Source organism: Chenopodium album, chromosome 12, assembly GCF_948465745.1.
Source record: "Chenopodium album chromosome 12, dcCheAlbu1.1, whole genome shotgun sequence".
NCBI classification, from domain to species: Eukaryota; Viridiplantae; Streptophyta; class Magnoliopsida; order Caryophyllales; family Amaranthaceae; genus Chenopodium; species Chenopodium album.
In genome coordinates, this window is record NC_137845.1 from 46,022,999 (window position 1) to 46,040,303 (window position 17,305).

Consider the following 17,305-nt stretch of genomic DNA (forward strand, 5'->3'; position numbering starts at 1 on the left):
TAATGGCAAGCGGTTTTGAACCGCATGCTGTTAGGGGGCTTGCCATTAGCCGTTTAAATGGCAAGCGGTTCTGAACCGCTTGCCATTTGTAGTGAATGGGCAGCGGTTTTGGCGCCAAACCGCTGCCCATTATGGCTACAAATAATAATATTTTTTTTTTGTTTTTTTTTGTTTTTTCACTTAAATTGAAATATAAATACTTAACATACATAATATCATAAAAAAAAATAACAATTGTTAAGTGAAAAAAATAACATAAATATTTTCATTAATTAATTGTTATAATATTACATTTTCATTAAAAAAAAAATTAATAATAATTAAAAAAAAAATTAATAATAATTAAAAAAAATCTGAAACTGCATCAAAAGCTCAAAAATCTAACAGCAAAAATTATACATCTCAATGTAATTAATAATTACAATTATATTTGATTAAAAAAAAAACTAGATCTAAATTACAATAATACATCTCAATAAAATTAAAAATGTTGTTGTTGTTGTCGTTGCTTGTTGGTGTTGGTGTTGGCGTTGGTGGTGCTCCGAAAACCAAAACCTCATGAAATCTGAACCCAAACCACGAAATCAAACTCAAAAAATCTGCCACAAAACCCCAAAATCTTTACCCACAAAATCAAACTCCAAAAAAACTGCATCAAAACCCCAAAAATCGAGACCCACAAAATCGAAATCCATCAAAACCCCAAAAATTGAAACCCACAAAATCGAAATACAACAAAACCCAAAAAATTGAAACCCATCAAAACCCCAAATATCTGAACCCAAAAATCAAAACCTACAAAATGGAAACCCAAAAAATTTAATTACTCGGTGAATCGGTGTTGCACGGTGGTTTGCTGTAGTTGGAGTTTCTCGGTGAGTCGGTTTTGGTGGGGGTTGCTCGGTGAGTCAGTTTTGGTTGGTTTTGGCGGGGGTTGCTGTTGGTGAGAAGAAGGAGAGGAGGAGAGAGAAAATAGAGGTGATGCGTGAAAAGGAGAGGAGGAGAGAGAAAGGAGAAAATGAGAAGAGAGAGAAAGGGAATGCGTGAAATGTGAAGGGAGAAGGAGAGTGGGGTGGAGGCGAGAGAAAGTAAATGAGAAGGAGTGAAGGCCGTAAAAATTTTAGGGTTTTTTAAAATGGCAAGCGGTTCAACCCCAAACCGCTTGCCATTACATGTAATGGCAAGCGGTTCAACCCCAAACCGCTTGCCAATCCATATCAGAGGTTTTTTTTTAAAAAAATTGGGTTTTTAGAAGCGGATTTTAAAAACCGCTTGCCATTTGGGGCTTCCCATTTAGTTTTTTCTACTAGTGAATTGAATTAAAATTGTGGACATTCAAAGAATTAATATTCAATATAATTACATGCATAAGCTAACTAATACCACTGTAGGACTTTAGATACTATTAGCGGAATTGCATGAATCATATTCATAAACATCTAAACACCAAGATCAATGCATAACACATAAAAAACAATTAATAATACCTTTGAAGCGTGAATCCACTAGCAATCGAGCAAGAACAAACAGGAGACAAAGAACCCCAAACGTGATTCCTCTACTTAGTCCATGGGCATAGATTAAACCTCCACTAATGCTAGTTAGTTGTAATTGAACCCTTTCAATTAACCTTCTACGGAGAGGACATGAACAAACCAACAAGATCTACTACCACACGAAACACCACGCGCCACCCTAGGGTGGCCGGCTGTACGGAGAGGGTGAGAGAGGGGAGGGCCGTGTGAGAGTAAGAGAGAGAGAGAACGCTTAGGGTTTTGGGATTAGGTTGCTTGATTCACAATTAACTGACTTGTCAATTATGACTTTTTAACTTGTTGTCATGGACTTTATTTATAGATCATATCTAAAATAAGAGTCCTATCAAGGCCAAAATCCTAACTCTAATCTAACTACTCTAGCCCAACTCCAATCATGATCTGTTATATCCTCATAAGGCCCATTAATGGGCCTCTAACTTATTTAACCCAATACCCATGTTGTGTGACCTCATATGATCCATTCTATTGGGCTTTGGACTATTTGACTTTCCCAAAGATCATTTGTCATATCTAGCAATAGACAATGACGACCCAAAAGAACGAACTTATTATGTCCATAATAGTGATCCTTAATATATCTAGTAATTGCACTTATCGAAGACATAATTCCTTCACAGTCACCATTGATGCCTCTCCTATGCGTATCCAGGTTATTGATACTCCCATTGTCCATGTCGAGCATGATGAGGAAGATGAGGATCTTTGGGGGTTTTCTCTAGAAGACGTTCTCATGATCGAAGAAGAGGAGAAGTGTCATTTTGACTTTGATCCCTATTCGAATGTCAATATCAATGCAATTATGAAGAAGCAAGGACATTTCCCTGGGATGACCCTTGGACTTAAAAAGAAAATGGCTGAACTTTGGGGCTATCCTGGTGCACCCAAAAAGAACACCTTTGGCTTGGGATTCAAACCAACAAAAGAAGACATGAAGCAAGCTGTGATCAAGATGGTTGCTTGACACACAACTCGTATTACAAACAAAGAGATGCCTATGAATCTTTATCCCCTCACTCTCAATGGCCAATACATCAAAGAAGGGGAGGACTTCCCGTGCTGTGAATTTCCCGAGCCTTTCATCTACAATGGGAAGCGTGAGCCAGGGTTCGAGGTGTTCATGGATTGTGATTTTATCGACGAAGGATATGTGTTCTCAACAACTGGGGAACCAACTAGCCCTGGCGATGATGATATGAATATTAATCTTCTTTTCGGGTTGGAAAAGAATGAAACTAGGCGCATCGACAATGATAACTCTGCGCTCATTCAAGTTGTCGTGTCAAGCAAAGACTTCAACCCCCTCTAAGTTGATTGTCCTAGCTAATGGTGTTCTGAAGGGTTGGCGCAAAATTGTGAAGATCACTACGCCAAACGGAGAGAAGCAGGAAGTTACCGCTGGCGAAGGCCCTATGTTTGATGAATCTGGATCGTCTAAGTCCGAGTCCGAGTTTTAGTTTGTTGATAAGCCTGTAGGATCTAAGGCCAACCCCCTTTCTACTATTGAGTCTATTTCTGTTGTTCCTCCTAGTGTCGAGTATTTTGTCGAGTCTCCCCCCATCTATCCCTAATAATTCCGGTGAGGTTGCAACTGACCTCGCTCTCTTTGATGTAATGTTTGAAGAATTCAATAAGATGAGTACCTTTGCTTACGATGCAAGTCATTCCCCTGACCCTGATCAATATTGCTTTGCTAATGATTAAAATGACAAAGAAATAATAAAAGCAATGGAAGAACATGAAAATAAAATAATAATTGAAGATACGGAAACAGTTAATATTTCCAATGATACGACTCTCAAAGTAGTTAAAATTGGATTAACACTAAGTCAAGACGAAAGCAAAGACCTAATTAACTTGCTTAGTGAATTTGTTGATGTATTTACTTGGTCCTACCAAGACATGCTAGGTATTGACAGGGATATAGCTCAGCATACAATACTATTCATTCCAGGTATGAAGCCCGTCAAACAAAAGCTATGGCACATGAAATCGAATGTGGCTCTCAAAATCAAGGAAGAAATTAGAAAACAACTGGCTGCAGGTTTCATCAAAGTGTCAAAGTATCCAGAGTGGATAGCTAATGTGGTTCCAGTTCCAAAGAAGGATGCAAGGGTCCAAATGTGTGTTGATTACAGGGATCTCAACAAGGCAAGCCCAAAGGATGGGTTCCCTATACCTCACATTGACATTTTGGCCGACAACACAGTAAACCATGCACTCCTCTCTTTCATGGATGGCTACGCTAGATATAATCAAGTACTGATGTCCGAGGAAGACATGGAGAAAACCACCTTTATTACGCAATGGGGAACATATTGCTACACGGTAATGCCATTCGGGTTAAAAAACGCTGGTTCCACCTACTAAAGATCAGCAACAGCATTGTTACACGACATGATGCATAAAGAAGTGGAGGTCTATGTTGATGGTATGATCGTCTAATCAAAAGATCGACCAGGCCACATTATTGCACTCCGCAAGTTCTTTGAACGACTCAGCAAATACAATATGAGATTGAATCCAGCAAAGTGTGCATTCGGAGTTACATCATGCAAACTCCTTGGCTATGTGATCAGTTCTCGAGGGATTAAAATAGATCCCACAAAAGTCAAGGTAATTATGGCCATGCCACCACCCAAGACTGAGAAGGAGATTTGAGGTTTTATCGGAAGGTTACAGTACATAAGTAGGTTCATATCCAAACTCACTGCGATATGTGAACCTATATTCAAGAAGTTAAAGAAAAATGTTCCAGTTACATGGGATGATGACTGCCAAAAAGCTTTCGACAAGATCAAAGAGTACTTAGCAAATCCACCTGTGTTAGCACCAGCAATACCTGACTTTCCTCTTCGACTCTACCTTACGGTCACAAGAGAAACGATGGGAGCAATTCTTGCATAAGAGATCGAAAGCAAAGAAAATGCAATATATTATTTAAGCAAGAAACTTCAAGGATATGAAACTCGATACATACCACTCGAAAAGTTGTGTCTTGCACCCATGTGAGCCGCACAGAAATTAAGACATTACATGTTCACTCATACAGTGCATGTTGTATCAAAGATGGATCCTCTCAAGTACTTGTTCGAGAAGGCAACACTAAATGGTAGATTATCAAGGTGGATAGTCAACCTTTCTCAGTTTGCTTGAAATTCGTACCACAAAAGGCCATCAAAGGTTTTCGCCGTTTCTGACTTCTTAGCAGATTTCCCACTGAAAGAAGTTGAGAAAGAAGAAAAAGAGTATGATTTCCCTGACGAAGATCTACTCATGACCGAAGATGATAGCTGGACGCTCTATTTTGATGGAGCTTCAAACCAAAAGGGTTGCGTTGTAGGAGTCTTGCTCGTGTCACCCAACGAAGAGCACATTCCAATTTCCATGAAGCTCGATTTTGATGTTACCAACAATGCTGCAGAATATGAAGCATGCATCTTGGGATTAGAAACAGTTGTGGCCTTGGGAATCAAGAAGCTTATAATATATGGCGACTCGTCACTAATCATCAACCAGATCTCCAAGAGATGGATAGTGAGAAGTGAAAGTCTCGCTACGTGTCAAGATCGTCTGGATACTCTCACGGAGCAACTAGATGAAGTGGAATACACATACTTGCTTAGAGAAGAGAATCAGTTTGCCAACGCACTAGCTAAGTTGGCTTCAATGGTGCGAATTCCAAGAGATACAATCAGAATACCATTGACCATAGAAAGAAGATATGAGCCGACTTATGTTCATGCACTTGATGATGAACAAGAATCACAAGAAGAAGATGAAGAGCTATGGTATACAGACATCCTTAACTATGTGACGAAGGGAGAATACCCTCCTAACACTGATAAAAGGGTAGTTGTGCTTTGACGCTCCTTGCCTCACAGTATGTGCTCATTAGGGGAGAACTCCACAAAAGGACCGCACAAGGGAGAAACCTCTTATACATAGCTAAGGAAGAAGCATACAGAACCATGGAAAATCTTCATGCCGGGACATGTGGAACGCATATGAACGCTAAAATGTTAGTCCAAAAGATGCAACAACAAGGTTATTATTGGACTACCATGGAGAGAAACTGCCATGAATATGTCAAGAAATGTATGAAGTGTCAAGTCTACGCAAATCAACAGCACGTTCCACCTTCACTACTCTATACATACACTTCTCCATGGCCTTTCTCTACTTGGGGAATCGATATCATTGGGAAGATAACGCCACCAGGACAAGGGGGACATGAGTTCATCCTTGTAGCAATCGACTACTTCACCAATTATGGGTCAAAGCTGCTTCCTATGCTAAGCTTATGACAAAATATATAGCTCAATTCATTGAGAAAAACATCATATGCCGTTATTATGCGCCTCGTGAAATGATCAGTGATAATGGGACGCATTTCCAAGCTGAGTGCACAGAACTATTACAGAAATATCACATCAAACATCACAAATCATCACCTTACAGGCCACAAACCAATGGTGCGGTGGAATCGGCCAACAAGAATGTAAAGATTATCATTGAAAAGATGACGAAAAATTACAAAGATTGGCCAAGCAAGCTACACTTCGCACTTTGGGGTTATCGAACTTCCGTTCGTACATCAACAGAGGCTACCCCTTTCTCTTTAGTATATGGAGTTGAAGCCGTACAACCAATAGAGTTGGAAATCCCTTGTCTACGAATCGCGTTAGAAAGCCAACTAGATGAAGTCGATTGGATTAGAGCAAGATATGATGAACTAGTCTTACTTGACGAAAAACGCTTGGCAGCTTTGCATGATGTCCAAACCTACCAACAACGTATGGCACGAAACTTCAATAAAAAACTCAAGACTAGGAATATCAAAGAAGGGGATTTAGTGCTTAAGGCACTTCGCAAAAATGTGTTAGATCTAAGAGTAAAATTTAGACCAAACTGGTGAGGATCGTACATTGTCAAGTCCATTTTGTCTAGTGGAGCGGCGCAATTAGTAGACATGGATGGCAACGGTTTCCACAATTTAACCAATTTGGATCAGCTCAAGAAATTTTATGCCTAATTGCATGGGTTCAAGACCCATTAGAGCTACGTCTGGCCTGATTCCTTTTAAGGATACGTAGGCAACCCCTCAAGGGGGCCAGCCACTTTAAAAATAAAAAAATAAAAAAATCCCTTCTTCATTAACCAAATACAGCACACGAAGATAGTGGAATGCACAGTAGCAAACACCGCGCCACGATAGCACCCCCGCGACACAGTGCACCAGCTCAATAGAATTATGGCATTTTTGGGGTTTTGCAGTTACCACGCCACGGCAGGACACACCGTGACGCGGCACCAGCACCGTGTCACGGCATTTACCACCGTGACACGGTGGTCAATTTACAAAAGAAAGCAGAAGACAAGCACCGTGTCAAGGTACCGTCTACCGTGACGCGTCAATCAATTTTTACGGGATTTTACAGTTTTTCTTTTACGATTATTTTGTTCGACGTTTATTATTATTCTTCCATTCCGTCCGACTTCTTGACTCGGATATATATAAAAATAATAATAATAATAATAATAATAATAATAATAATAATAATAATAATAATAATAATAATAATAATAATAATAATAATAATAATAATAATAATAATAATAACAATAAAAGTCATTGTAAGTTTTAATTAAGGCAAAAACAAATATGCTATTATTTATGAAATAAATGTCACTACAACTATTGACATCATACACCTTATTTAAAACTTAAAACTTAAAACTTAAATCATAAAAGCAAAGCAATATTGGTCTAATTCTTCTTCGCCTTAGGAATTTCTTTCTTTTTTTCAACTAGATCGGCCTTCACCATTAGTGTGTCCTTCGTAGCTCGAACCGTCATACCCCTAGTAGAGCTTTCACCCATTTCACCTCTCTCAGGTTTCTTAGGTTGTTTCTCCCTATACACCATCTTGTTTTTACCCTTTCCTTTTACCCAACTCTTCTTATTAGGCATGATAGGAGTCTTAAACTCAATTAATTGTGTTCTCGGACCAAGACGATCTTTCGGAGGTGCCTTCTTACTTCCAAGTTGTTCCTTTACATCAACATCGAACCCACGCGATCCAACTCGTTCTCTCCTACTTCGAGGATTCAACCATGACTCATTATAGCGTGGAACTACTTGTTCAAGTCCGTATTGTCGCATCAATCGGGAAGGGAAATAAAAAGTCAATTTCAAGAGACTAGGAACACTACAATACGGAGTATCATTTGTACCAACCATCCTAGTAAGACTCCACCAAGGCACCACCCATCGAATGAAAAATTCTCTCTTCGCAAAGGACAACTTCCAATCATCATAAGACATGCTTGCAGAGTAATTTTTCTTCCTACAAACTAGATCATTGGGACCACACATTTCAATATCGTCAGGGGCTTTAAAGAGTTCCAAATGTTCCATCAACCAAATCTATAAAAAAAAATAAAAAATAAAGAGAAACGCTGTGACACGGTAAACATCACCGTATCATGACAAACAGGACCGTGGCACGGTGCCAGCCACGTGTCACGGCATTCGCGCATAACCTGTTTTACTTGCAACAGTACTAGAGAGCCCTTCCTGACGGCTTTCCGGTCAGATTTTACTTCATCAAGACCACGTAGAGTTTCTCCGAGGTAAGTAGGCATAGGGGATCTTCTAGATTCAACATGTTCAAGCACAGATGCTAGACTAGCATGTCTTACTCTACCGTTTGCAAATAAAATCTTGCTAAACATGCAAAAAATATAAGCCCTCCTACGGTATACATGATATGACTCAGAGACAGGACGATTAAAATATAAATTTGCAAGCTTTTCTAGATCTAGTTCGTTACCACACACAATTCTATTTAAATCTGGATGTGTCAGATTAAGATGACGTTCAAAATCCTGGTAATAATATTCATGCAGAGTAGGCATTGCAACAAGAACTCTAGCAGGGAAGCCAAAGATAGCACCAAATTCCTCCGGCAGAGGACAAATTTCATCATAATCGAACTTGAAACAATGGGTTCCCAGACTCCAATAATCTAAGGCTGCTCTCAGAAAATCATGTTCAATTGCTACGTGCCTCAACGCTCGTAAACCTCTCACAAGGGATAATTCTAGCTCTCTTTTCTCTGCATTGGTCAAGGAATACGACCAGTCACGCAATGTATTATCAAAATTCTGAGACATTATTATTGAAATACGAAATTCTAGTTATTTTATGTTTCGTAATTATGCATATCACGAATTAACTAGTCGTAATTTATAGCCAAAGAGTTCAGAAACGCAAAAAATTTATCCTGTTGCACGCGCAAAAGCCATGCTTCACTATTTACGCACCGCGACACAGTACGGAACACCATGTCACGAGAAAATGCACCGTGGCGTGGCAATAACTACCATGACACGACACTTGCCACGTGCCACGGCGGTCACGCGTCACCTTTTTTTTTTTACCCTTGACCATTTTTTTTTCCGGATTTTTCTTTTGTTTTCCTTAACCATTTACTCTTCAAACTCTTTTTTCGAGAGTTTTATTCCTAATAAAAGGATTTTATTTTATTTTTATTTTTACTTTTATTTTCTTTTTATTTTTAGGGAAGTTGTAAAACGTGTCCCATTTTTATTATCTTTTTATTTTTGGGGGAGTTGTAAAATTTGTCCCATTTTTATTATCTTTTTATTTTTGGGGAAGTTGTAAAACTTGTCCAATTTTTATTTTTATTTTTGGGGAATTTGTAAAACTTGTCCCATTCTTATTCCTTTTTATTTTTGGGGAAGTTATAAAACTTTTTCCATCTTTTTTTTTGTCTTTTTTCTTTTGGGAGAAGGTCGGTACCCTCCACTTACGAAAAAATAACGGTTTTTTTCACGTCATTAATAAATACACAATCACACATAATCAGTCTCAAGCACACACTAACATACACACTAAATGAGTAAATAAAATGACAAATGCATAAAAGTGTGAATAAAATATACAAAATGAGTCATGGTACATAAGTAGTGTTAAGTGTCGTCAACCAAGTACTTAAAAAAAACCCTCGGTCAAAAATCTCCAAATCCAGAAGAACTAGGATCAGTGTCATCACGAGATTGTGAATAAAGGAACGCCGAACCAAAGAATCCCTCCATCCTCTGAGTACGAGGAGTAGTGTCCCTACTCGCCCCCACAACTCTAGCAGAAGACACAGTCAAGGCAGGCCCTAACCAACTGGTAAACAACACAGTCAAAGCACCGCAATGTGATGTAGGCCCTCATCTACAGGAGTAATGACCGGCCTAAGATCAGAATGCGGAGGCTGAAATGGCTGAGAAGGTTGAGGCTGCGGCCACTGGGTCTGAAGATGCTAAAATGACTGAGAGGACTAAGGCTGCTGCCACTGAGTCTGAAATTGCTGAAATGGCTGAGAAGGTAGAGGCTGTTGCCACTGGGTCTGAGAATGCTGACGAATCTCAGGGGATCGTCTACGGTGACTAGGCTCCCCCTCGCCCGAGCCTTTATGCCTCGAATGCGAGCGAGACCTCTATCGCCTCCGTCACTCCTGAAAGACAAAAAATGAAAAAATCAGTGGTGTAAGATAAAACAAAAGGGCAAACATGGAAAAAACAGACGGATATACCCTCATATACATCCTCTGAACTACTTTAACAACTCGCACCACGTTGCAACTTAATGATGCAATACTTTAGGGCATCAACTAGCTTTATCATGCCCATCATATCCGAGTGCGTAATCGGAAGAAAAAGTCGGTAACAAGCAACTGTAACAAGGTAGAGGTTGTGTTAGGAAATTTACCAGATTAAACTCCTCAGGAAGAGACTCCAGCGCCTGTCTGAAACCGATCCTCGACTGTACCGATCGGCCCCGGGTAACGGACAAACTGGGACGGGATCTCAATCCTCCCCCTACGACGAGCGGTTGCCTAAAAACATGATCGAATAATCAAGTTATTCGATGGTTTAAACAAGGATCACAATAAAAAAGGCATTCTCAAAAGTTAAACCTCGGGAAGACGTGGTGGAGGGGCCATATAAGGAACCAGGTCTTGAGAATAATCAACATCCATGCACACGAGCTCTCGCAAAGAAAACGTATATCGCTCTCTTTCACTCACAAGAGACACCAACTTAGCCGAGTGCAACATCGATGCATGTGGGGGCAGCGGCACTACAAAACGGCCAACGCTATGCTGACGGACCACACGCTCACCGAGATACCAGACAAGACGTGATGTACCATAGAAGACGGTACGACATGACGAAAGCTCCATAGCCTCTGGAAGGTCGGTCAGGCCAGCCCAAGGTCGATACTGAATCTCGACCGGAATCTGAAATATTGAAAAAATATAGTGAATACAGCAAGGCAACATCATAATGAGAAAAATACACTGTAATGTCGATTCTTACGCCAACAGTGGCTGTGCCCCGACGCAGCAACCCTCGCAGACTCGGTAATGACTCTACTCGAGACTCACCCTGGTCACGCCAGCTGGCGCCAATAGGAAAGCCGCAAACTGCTCCTCGACGCCGTTGAGGGGATAGTCATGGGAAGTACTCATAGAACCAAAGTTGCAACAAGAATAATCTATAAGTACACGAGCCAAATAAATAAGAGCAAAGCACGAAGGAAAAGAATCGTCACCTCTACAACTCTCGAAAGACCGTAGATGGAAACAGGGGATGTAGACACCTAAAAATGTCTCCCCAAAACCAAACCCAATGATGAACAACCTTTCACCGCCATTATTGGTCGGGTTGAGTATTTAATCTTGGAGTGCAATGATTGAATAGTTGGATGGGTCTTGAAAAGAGCTTTCCAACGATATATTATAGGCCCAAATCTGAGTTATAATGAATAAGTTATAGCCAAAATACTAAAATAAGCCTAAACCGAACCTAAGCCCACCTTACCTACGACCCAATGATCACGTGGAGAGTCCAAAGGATTTAATTCCATTCCTAAACCAATTAGGATCAATTGGAAGCTTCTATAAGTTCCTAAAATATCTTAATTATCCTTTATGAAAAGATAAGATTAAAGAGTTTGAAATTGAATGAAACTCCTGTTTTTTTAATGTCCTAATTCTATTCGAATTGAAAAACGTTCAAAGATAGTCAAATATGATTTTCATGCCTCATAGTTTTTATCTAAATCTTAAATTATTGGATAGCTCTTGAAATTATCTTTTCAATGATATATTATAATATTAATTCCGAGCTATAACGAAAAAGATATAAGAGAAATACGAAACTCTATCCATAATTGCCACCGTCCCACTATTTCGGCCATATCTTTTATTATAAAAAGGATTTTAATCTGATTCTAATTTTTTTAGAAAGTATAATTCAATATCTTTCCAACGACATATTATTTATCTTTTTTCGATTTCTGGATCAAAAGATATGATAAAAACAAAAACCGCAAAAACTGTTGCCTATCACAAGAGTTTTATTCCTATTCGAATTCTATATTTTCTTAATTCTTCAACCCTTCTTTTTTCTTTATAAATAGAAGTCATATCACCTCTTTTTCAATCATCAACAATCTTGATCACAAAATCATCTTCTTCCTCTTTAGCCTAAACACTAGCCTCCCTATTCTTCCATAATACTTACCCTAAGCACTCCAAGGAGTCCATACAATACCCGAGGTTCCATCCTTAAACAAAGGCGTGAAAGGTATAATTAACTGAGGTTTGGACCAAATCAACTCTACTTTTTATTTAATTTAATTTTAATTTGATTTTTATTATTTATCGAAGTTACTAACAGTTTAGTCATGATGTAACAATTCAAGAAAATGCGGAAATGAGTAATTATTCACTTAATTACTCTTATTATTTTTATTGCTAGCATCATTATTAGGGTTATTATAATTATTTGATTTGACTAACGATATTATTGTTGAATTGCTTCCAATATTAATGTTGATTTTTACTATATTTAGTAATCACTATATTGCATGTTTCAAGGGAATATGTAACCGAAAATCACGCCTAATAAGATAATTTGGACGGCCGGTTTAGGTTCCCTTTTAATCTTGTTGTTTAATCAAGTGATCACGATATTTTAGAATTTTGTGTTGCGTTAATGTTCAACCAATTTAGCTTAATAATAGGTTGGAGCAAATTGAATCTCTGTTTGCATGCCTTTGAGATCGCAAGAAATACTTTTCACTATAAGAATCGAGTAGAGGCCAATACGGGCGAATGTGACTCCATGACTCACTTCGTACCATCATCCCCGATCCTCCTTTCGTGGTTCCGAATCATATGCAGTTAGTAATCTCATGGATTATGAATGGGGTGTAACCTTCATGGGTCAATCGTTGTTGCCTATCGTTGTCCCTTAATCGTGGTTGCTTTTAATGATCCATGAACAGTTTACAAGTTCCTTAAAAACTTGTTGGCGGCTCCCTACTTTCCTTGTCCCTAATCGTATTATGTCAAATCCCACTTCGTATGAGTGCCATGCATATTCACAATATGCTTAACGTAGGCGCGCTTTGAACGACGACTAGAATTTGGCGACTCCACTGGGGAGGATTCTTGGTTATTTATCGATTTGAGTGACCGGTATTTAATTGAGATGAGTGGATGAGACTTGAAAGATTCTTGAATTGTATTTCTGCGATTTAGTTGGCATTGTCACATATGCATATGCATTTTAGCTTACCTATTTTGCCACTATAGTACGTGTTCTACGTATGTGGCTAGCCCCGGGGGATTTAAGCTCTATCAACCCGAAAACGTTCGTGATAATAAGAGGTTCATTCGAGTTATTAAATCCACCCAAACCATGGAGTCGAGTTCAGTTTCATCACGGATTCGCGGAGCCGCCCATTAGCATACACCCTCAAGGAGGCTGCCTTGCTAAAGCGTCCAAACTCTTAACCATGGTATCCTTTGACACCCAAAAGCTTGACCATAGAGGAACATAGAACTTGAGTTTAGGTTGCGAAATTCATTGCATCATGCGTGACAATGTGCTTATATGTGCATTTTTTTTTATTGACTTTTTATTTTTATTTTTATTTTTATTTTTTCTCTTGTAAAATCCTTTTTTTTTTAATTTAAGTCGAGTCATAGTCTTTTTTATATATTTATTTTTGAGTCAACCCGGATTTTTCACTACAACAAATTCACCTTTGTGCCACAAGTAAAATCGTGGCACAAGTTTAAAATTCTCGTGGCAATGTAGTGTAGCCACGGGAATTTAGGAATTTACTCCCGTGACACAAGAGGCCGTGGCTAGGAAATTTGCCACGGGAAAATGGATGTCGTGGCAAATTTCGATTTTTATGCCACGGGTATGTACGTGGCAAACAAATTCACTTGCCACGAATATTAATGTGGCTAACAAGTTCTTCGCCACAAATTCTACCGTGGCTAATAAACTTGGTTGCCACAAACATTACCGTGACTAGTAATCTTCTTTGCCACAAATATTACCGTGGCTAATAAACTTTGTCGTCGCAGTATACGGTAGCTAATTATTTATTTGCCACAGATAATACCGTGGTAAATAAATCCATTGCCACAAAACTACCGTGACAAATAATATCTTTTGTTGCAACATTTATGGTATACGCATAACTGAATATTAGAGATGGATTTCTTCTCAAATATGTCATATTTTTCATTCTTAAAATAGATATATATTATATAACATTAAAAAAAAGTAATATTAATTTAATGTATTGGAATCCCATACATTCAAACATACTTGAATTCGATACCCATACATACAAACATACTAGAAATCAATTGTCTCATTGTCTCATCACTAGCTCACTCTTACTAAAAAAAAATAAAAAATAAATAAAACACTCAAATCGTTTTGCTAAAGAACAATATATACTCTATATGTACAATGTGACAATATGTCTGTGCTCTGCTCCTTGTCACCTACAATAAATAAGTAGATAAATGATCAAGTTAATATGTTTTCAAAAAGAGCACAAAAAAAAGATATGTTTTCAAAATGAAAAATTCAATTTGACACAAAATATACAACAATTTACGTTAAGCTCATAAATTATAACTTTCAAATCTTATTAACGCCTCCCCTCATTGCACTGACTATGTTCATGCACTGCCCACCTCCTGCACAGCCCCTAGCCCCTCCCCCCTCCCTGCACCACCCCTCTTACTGCACTACCTGCACTTCCCCCTTCCTACATTGCAGCGCCTACATACCCTTCCTGGATTTTCCCCTCCTTGCACCCTGCAATAAAACTTATCCCTACACTGCCCCTCCCTGCACCACCCCCATGAACTATAATTCTCCTTATGTTGCTCCCCCATCCCTACATTGTCTCCCCTTCTTGCGCTGCCCCTCTCCCCTAAACCTGCGTATACTAAATTCCGTATATACTTGTTCATCACAATGCAAAGAGAAGTACTAAGATTGGTGAGAATCCATTAGGACTGAACCAGTTTAAAACTGAAAAAATATAAATAATGATTTTGTGAATTTACAATTAGGATTGAAAGCAGATTTATATCTTATTTCAAGTTATAAATCTTCTATTTATCACAATGTTAAGATTTGTGAGAATCAATTAGGACTTAGGATAGCTTAATTGTTTGTTATGTCCAGTTCCTTCTATTTGTTTATTTTTTAGTTTATCTTCAAATTATGTATTTTGGTAAAGCAAGTCTCTATAAGTAAGTTAACTTGTTGTTGTTAGCTTTGATATGTCATGGATAAAAAAAAATTAAAAAAAAAAAAAAAATGGTACCAAGGTTGATTAACAGGTTTCCAAACAAGTTTTTGATAAATACAACATTTACAAAATAATACAGCAGGTTCTAAGAAAATAAAACATGTTTCAAAAATATATTAGGCTTTTAAGAGAATATTTTAAATTTTAGGAAGGCTTATAAGCCAATCGTAAGAGGTCAAGATTCTTTAGCTTTAAAAAATGTCAACAATCGTATTGAATATAAGAAAACATTTGTAATGCATTACAGGTGAAGATAGCATTACTTACTTCATTCCTTTGAACCTTGACTTCCTAAATCATCAGTATATGATGAACTTCCTGCTCCAAGAAAATCCAGAAGTTGACTAAACTTCTTCTCCCAAACTGCATTGTTCTCAGCAATTTTTCTGTCCACGTCATTCTTAACAGCTTCCGCCTCTTTTTTGGCATGTTCAGCTTCTAATTTAGCTTGTTCTGCTTCTGTTCTAGCATTTTCAGCTTCTTTACGTGCATCTTCAATTGCTTAATCTGCTTTCTTTTTAACTTCATTCACCTCTTGAGTAAGATCAATTCGAGAGGGCTTTACTTTAAAATGTTGTGTAATACTTCTACCAGGTCCATAAGCTTTCAAATACCCATGTGTATCTTTGCCAAGCACATCCTGAATAATTTGCTCATCTGTTTTCTCATTAAGACCTTGCTCTCTTTGTTCCTTCAATTTGTTTATCTCATCCTATGAATAAACAATATTAAGTTAGAAGATAAGATGGTAAATGTTAAATGAAAAACAACAAACATAAAATTCATAAACTTACTATTGCATGGGTGTTATTTGCCAAATTTAATGCATTCACAGCCTTCTCAGATTTTCTTATACGAGTTGCAACCAATACATCAACTCGAGAACACTTCCCACCATTCTTCTTCCTCTACAAACATTACAAAGTTTTTAGAGTCAAATTACACTCCTAATTAATGTACGTTTGCAATCTAGGGAAGGGGGCTGGTGTGCAAGTACGGAGGGTACATATGCAGGTATGTGCAGGTAGCTGTCATCTGGCAAGGAGGAGATGGCAGGAGGGGGTCGGGGCTGGTGTGCAGGCATGGGAGGGGGGGTGTAATGAGCTACCTCCTTCCACCATGTTCATACATACAGCAGGTCACAGAATTAAAAGTTAAAATTAGAAAGAATAGTTGTTACATACTATTTCTTGTCTAGTGCGACCGAAGCTTTTAGTGCCATTATAGTGAGGCATCTTTTAATGTGCCCTACTTTCACTTGCTTTTTTGCTCTTCTCCTACAGTAAAAAGGATTTAATCAATAATATATGTTAATTAATAAAAGAATAAAGATATATTATATGTGTATTTTACCATAACCGTCTCTTCACTCCAATAATCAACCAAGAACTTCCATTCGACTTTAGTCAGATGACTAGGCTTATTTTTGAGACGTTCTTCTTTTGTTTTCAAGCTTTTATCATTAAAGTACTTTGATTTCAATTTGCTCCTAGCACCTCTAAATAAACGTTGTGCATGTTTCATAACACACTCCCGCCTATTTTCAGGGTCATCAAATGACCACTTCTCCTGCAAAAGACACAAATAAATTAATTAATGGTCTTACATCAAGTTGACAATGTTTCCTTGTTAATAAGAGAAAGAAAAAAAACCTCGTAAACATGTTAATTATGATAGCATATTACCGTGATGCAAGCCCACAAATGGTCTAATGTTTCATATTTATACTCGTCCCAACATTTAACTTGTACAGAACATACAGCTTTATTTCGAACTTGTTGACCCAAGAAGAACGAAAATAATGATGCATTATCACCAATAGCAACACCATCATCGTCAAACTCCACATTTAGTTTTTCCCCAGGAGGTAACAGGGTAAGCTTTCTACAACATACCGTTCCTCTTTTTTTTTTAGCAGCACCTGTATCAAGCATAAGCTCACTGGGTAGTGAATTGACATGACTTGAAGCATATTGTCATATATATATGTATTAAGGGATAACAAAGTCAAACCTGATGAAATGTAAAG

The 17,305-nt window shown here is 38.1% G+C and overlaps 1 protein-coding gene across 1 annotated transcript; it reads right to left on the minus strand.

The window, feature by feature from the left end:
- Positions 1 to 15,260: 15,260 nt before the first annotated feature.
- LOC145572461 (uncharacterized) lies at positions 15,261 to 16,557 on the minus strand. The gene is made up of 3 exons (XM_081631436.1): positions 16,461 to 16,557; positions 16,071 to 16,184; positions 15,261 to 15,988 (listed from the first exon to the last, which is right to left on the minus strand). Exons 1-3 carry the CDS (start codon positions 16,509 to 16,511, stop codon positions 15,779 to 15,781), a joined length of 375 nt encoding a protein of 124 aa, XP_081487562.1. The 5' UTR covers positions 16,512 to 16,557; the 3' UTR covers positions 15,261 to 15,778.
- Positions 16,558 to 17,305: the final 748 nt, after the last annotated feature.

Excerpts from the sequence above, each read along its gene's own strand:
- LOC145572461 (XM_081631436.1), bottom strand. The coding sequence starts at position 16,511 with ATGCCTCACTATAATGGCACTAAAAGCTTCGGTCGCACTAGACAAGAA. Across the intron at positions 16,185-16,460 it reads GTCGCACTAGACAAGAAATA|AGGAAGAAGAATGGTGGGAA; the intron begins GTATGTAACAAC and ends TAATGTTTGTAG. Across the intron at positions 15,989-16,070 it reads CAAATAACACCCATGCAATA|GATGAGATAAACAAATTGAA; the intron begins GTAAGTTTATGA and ends GTTTATTCATAG.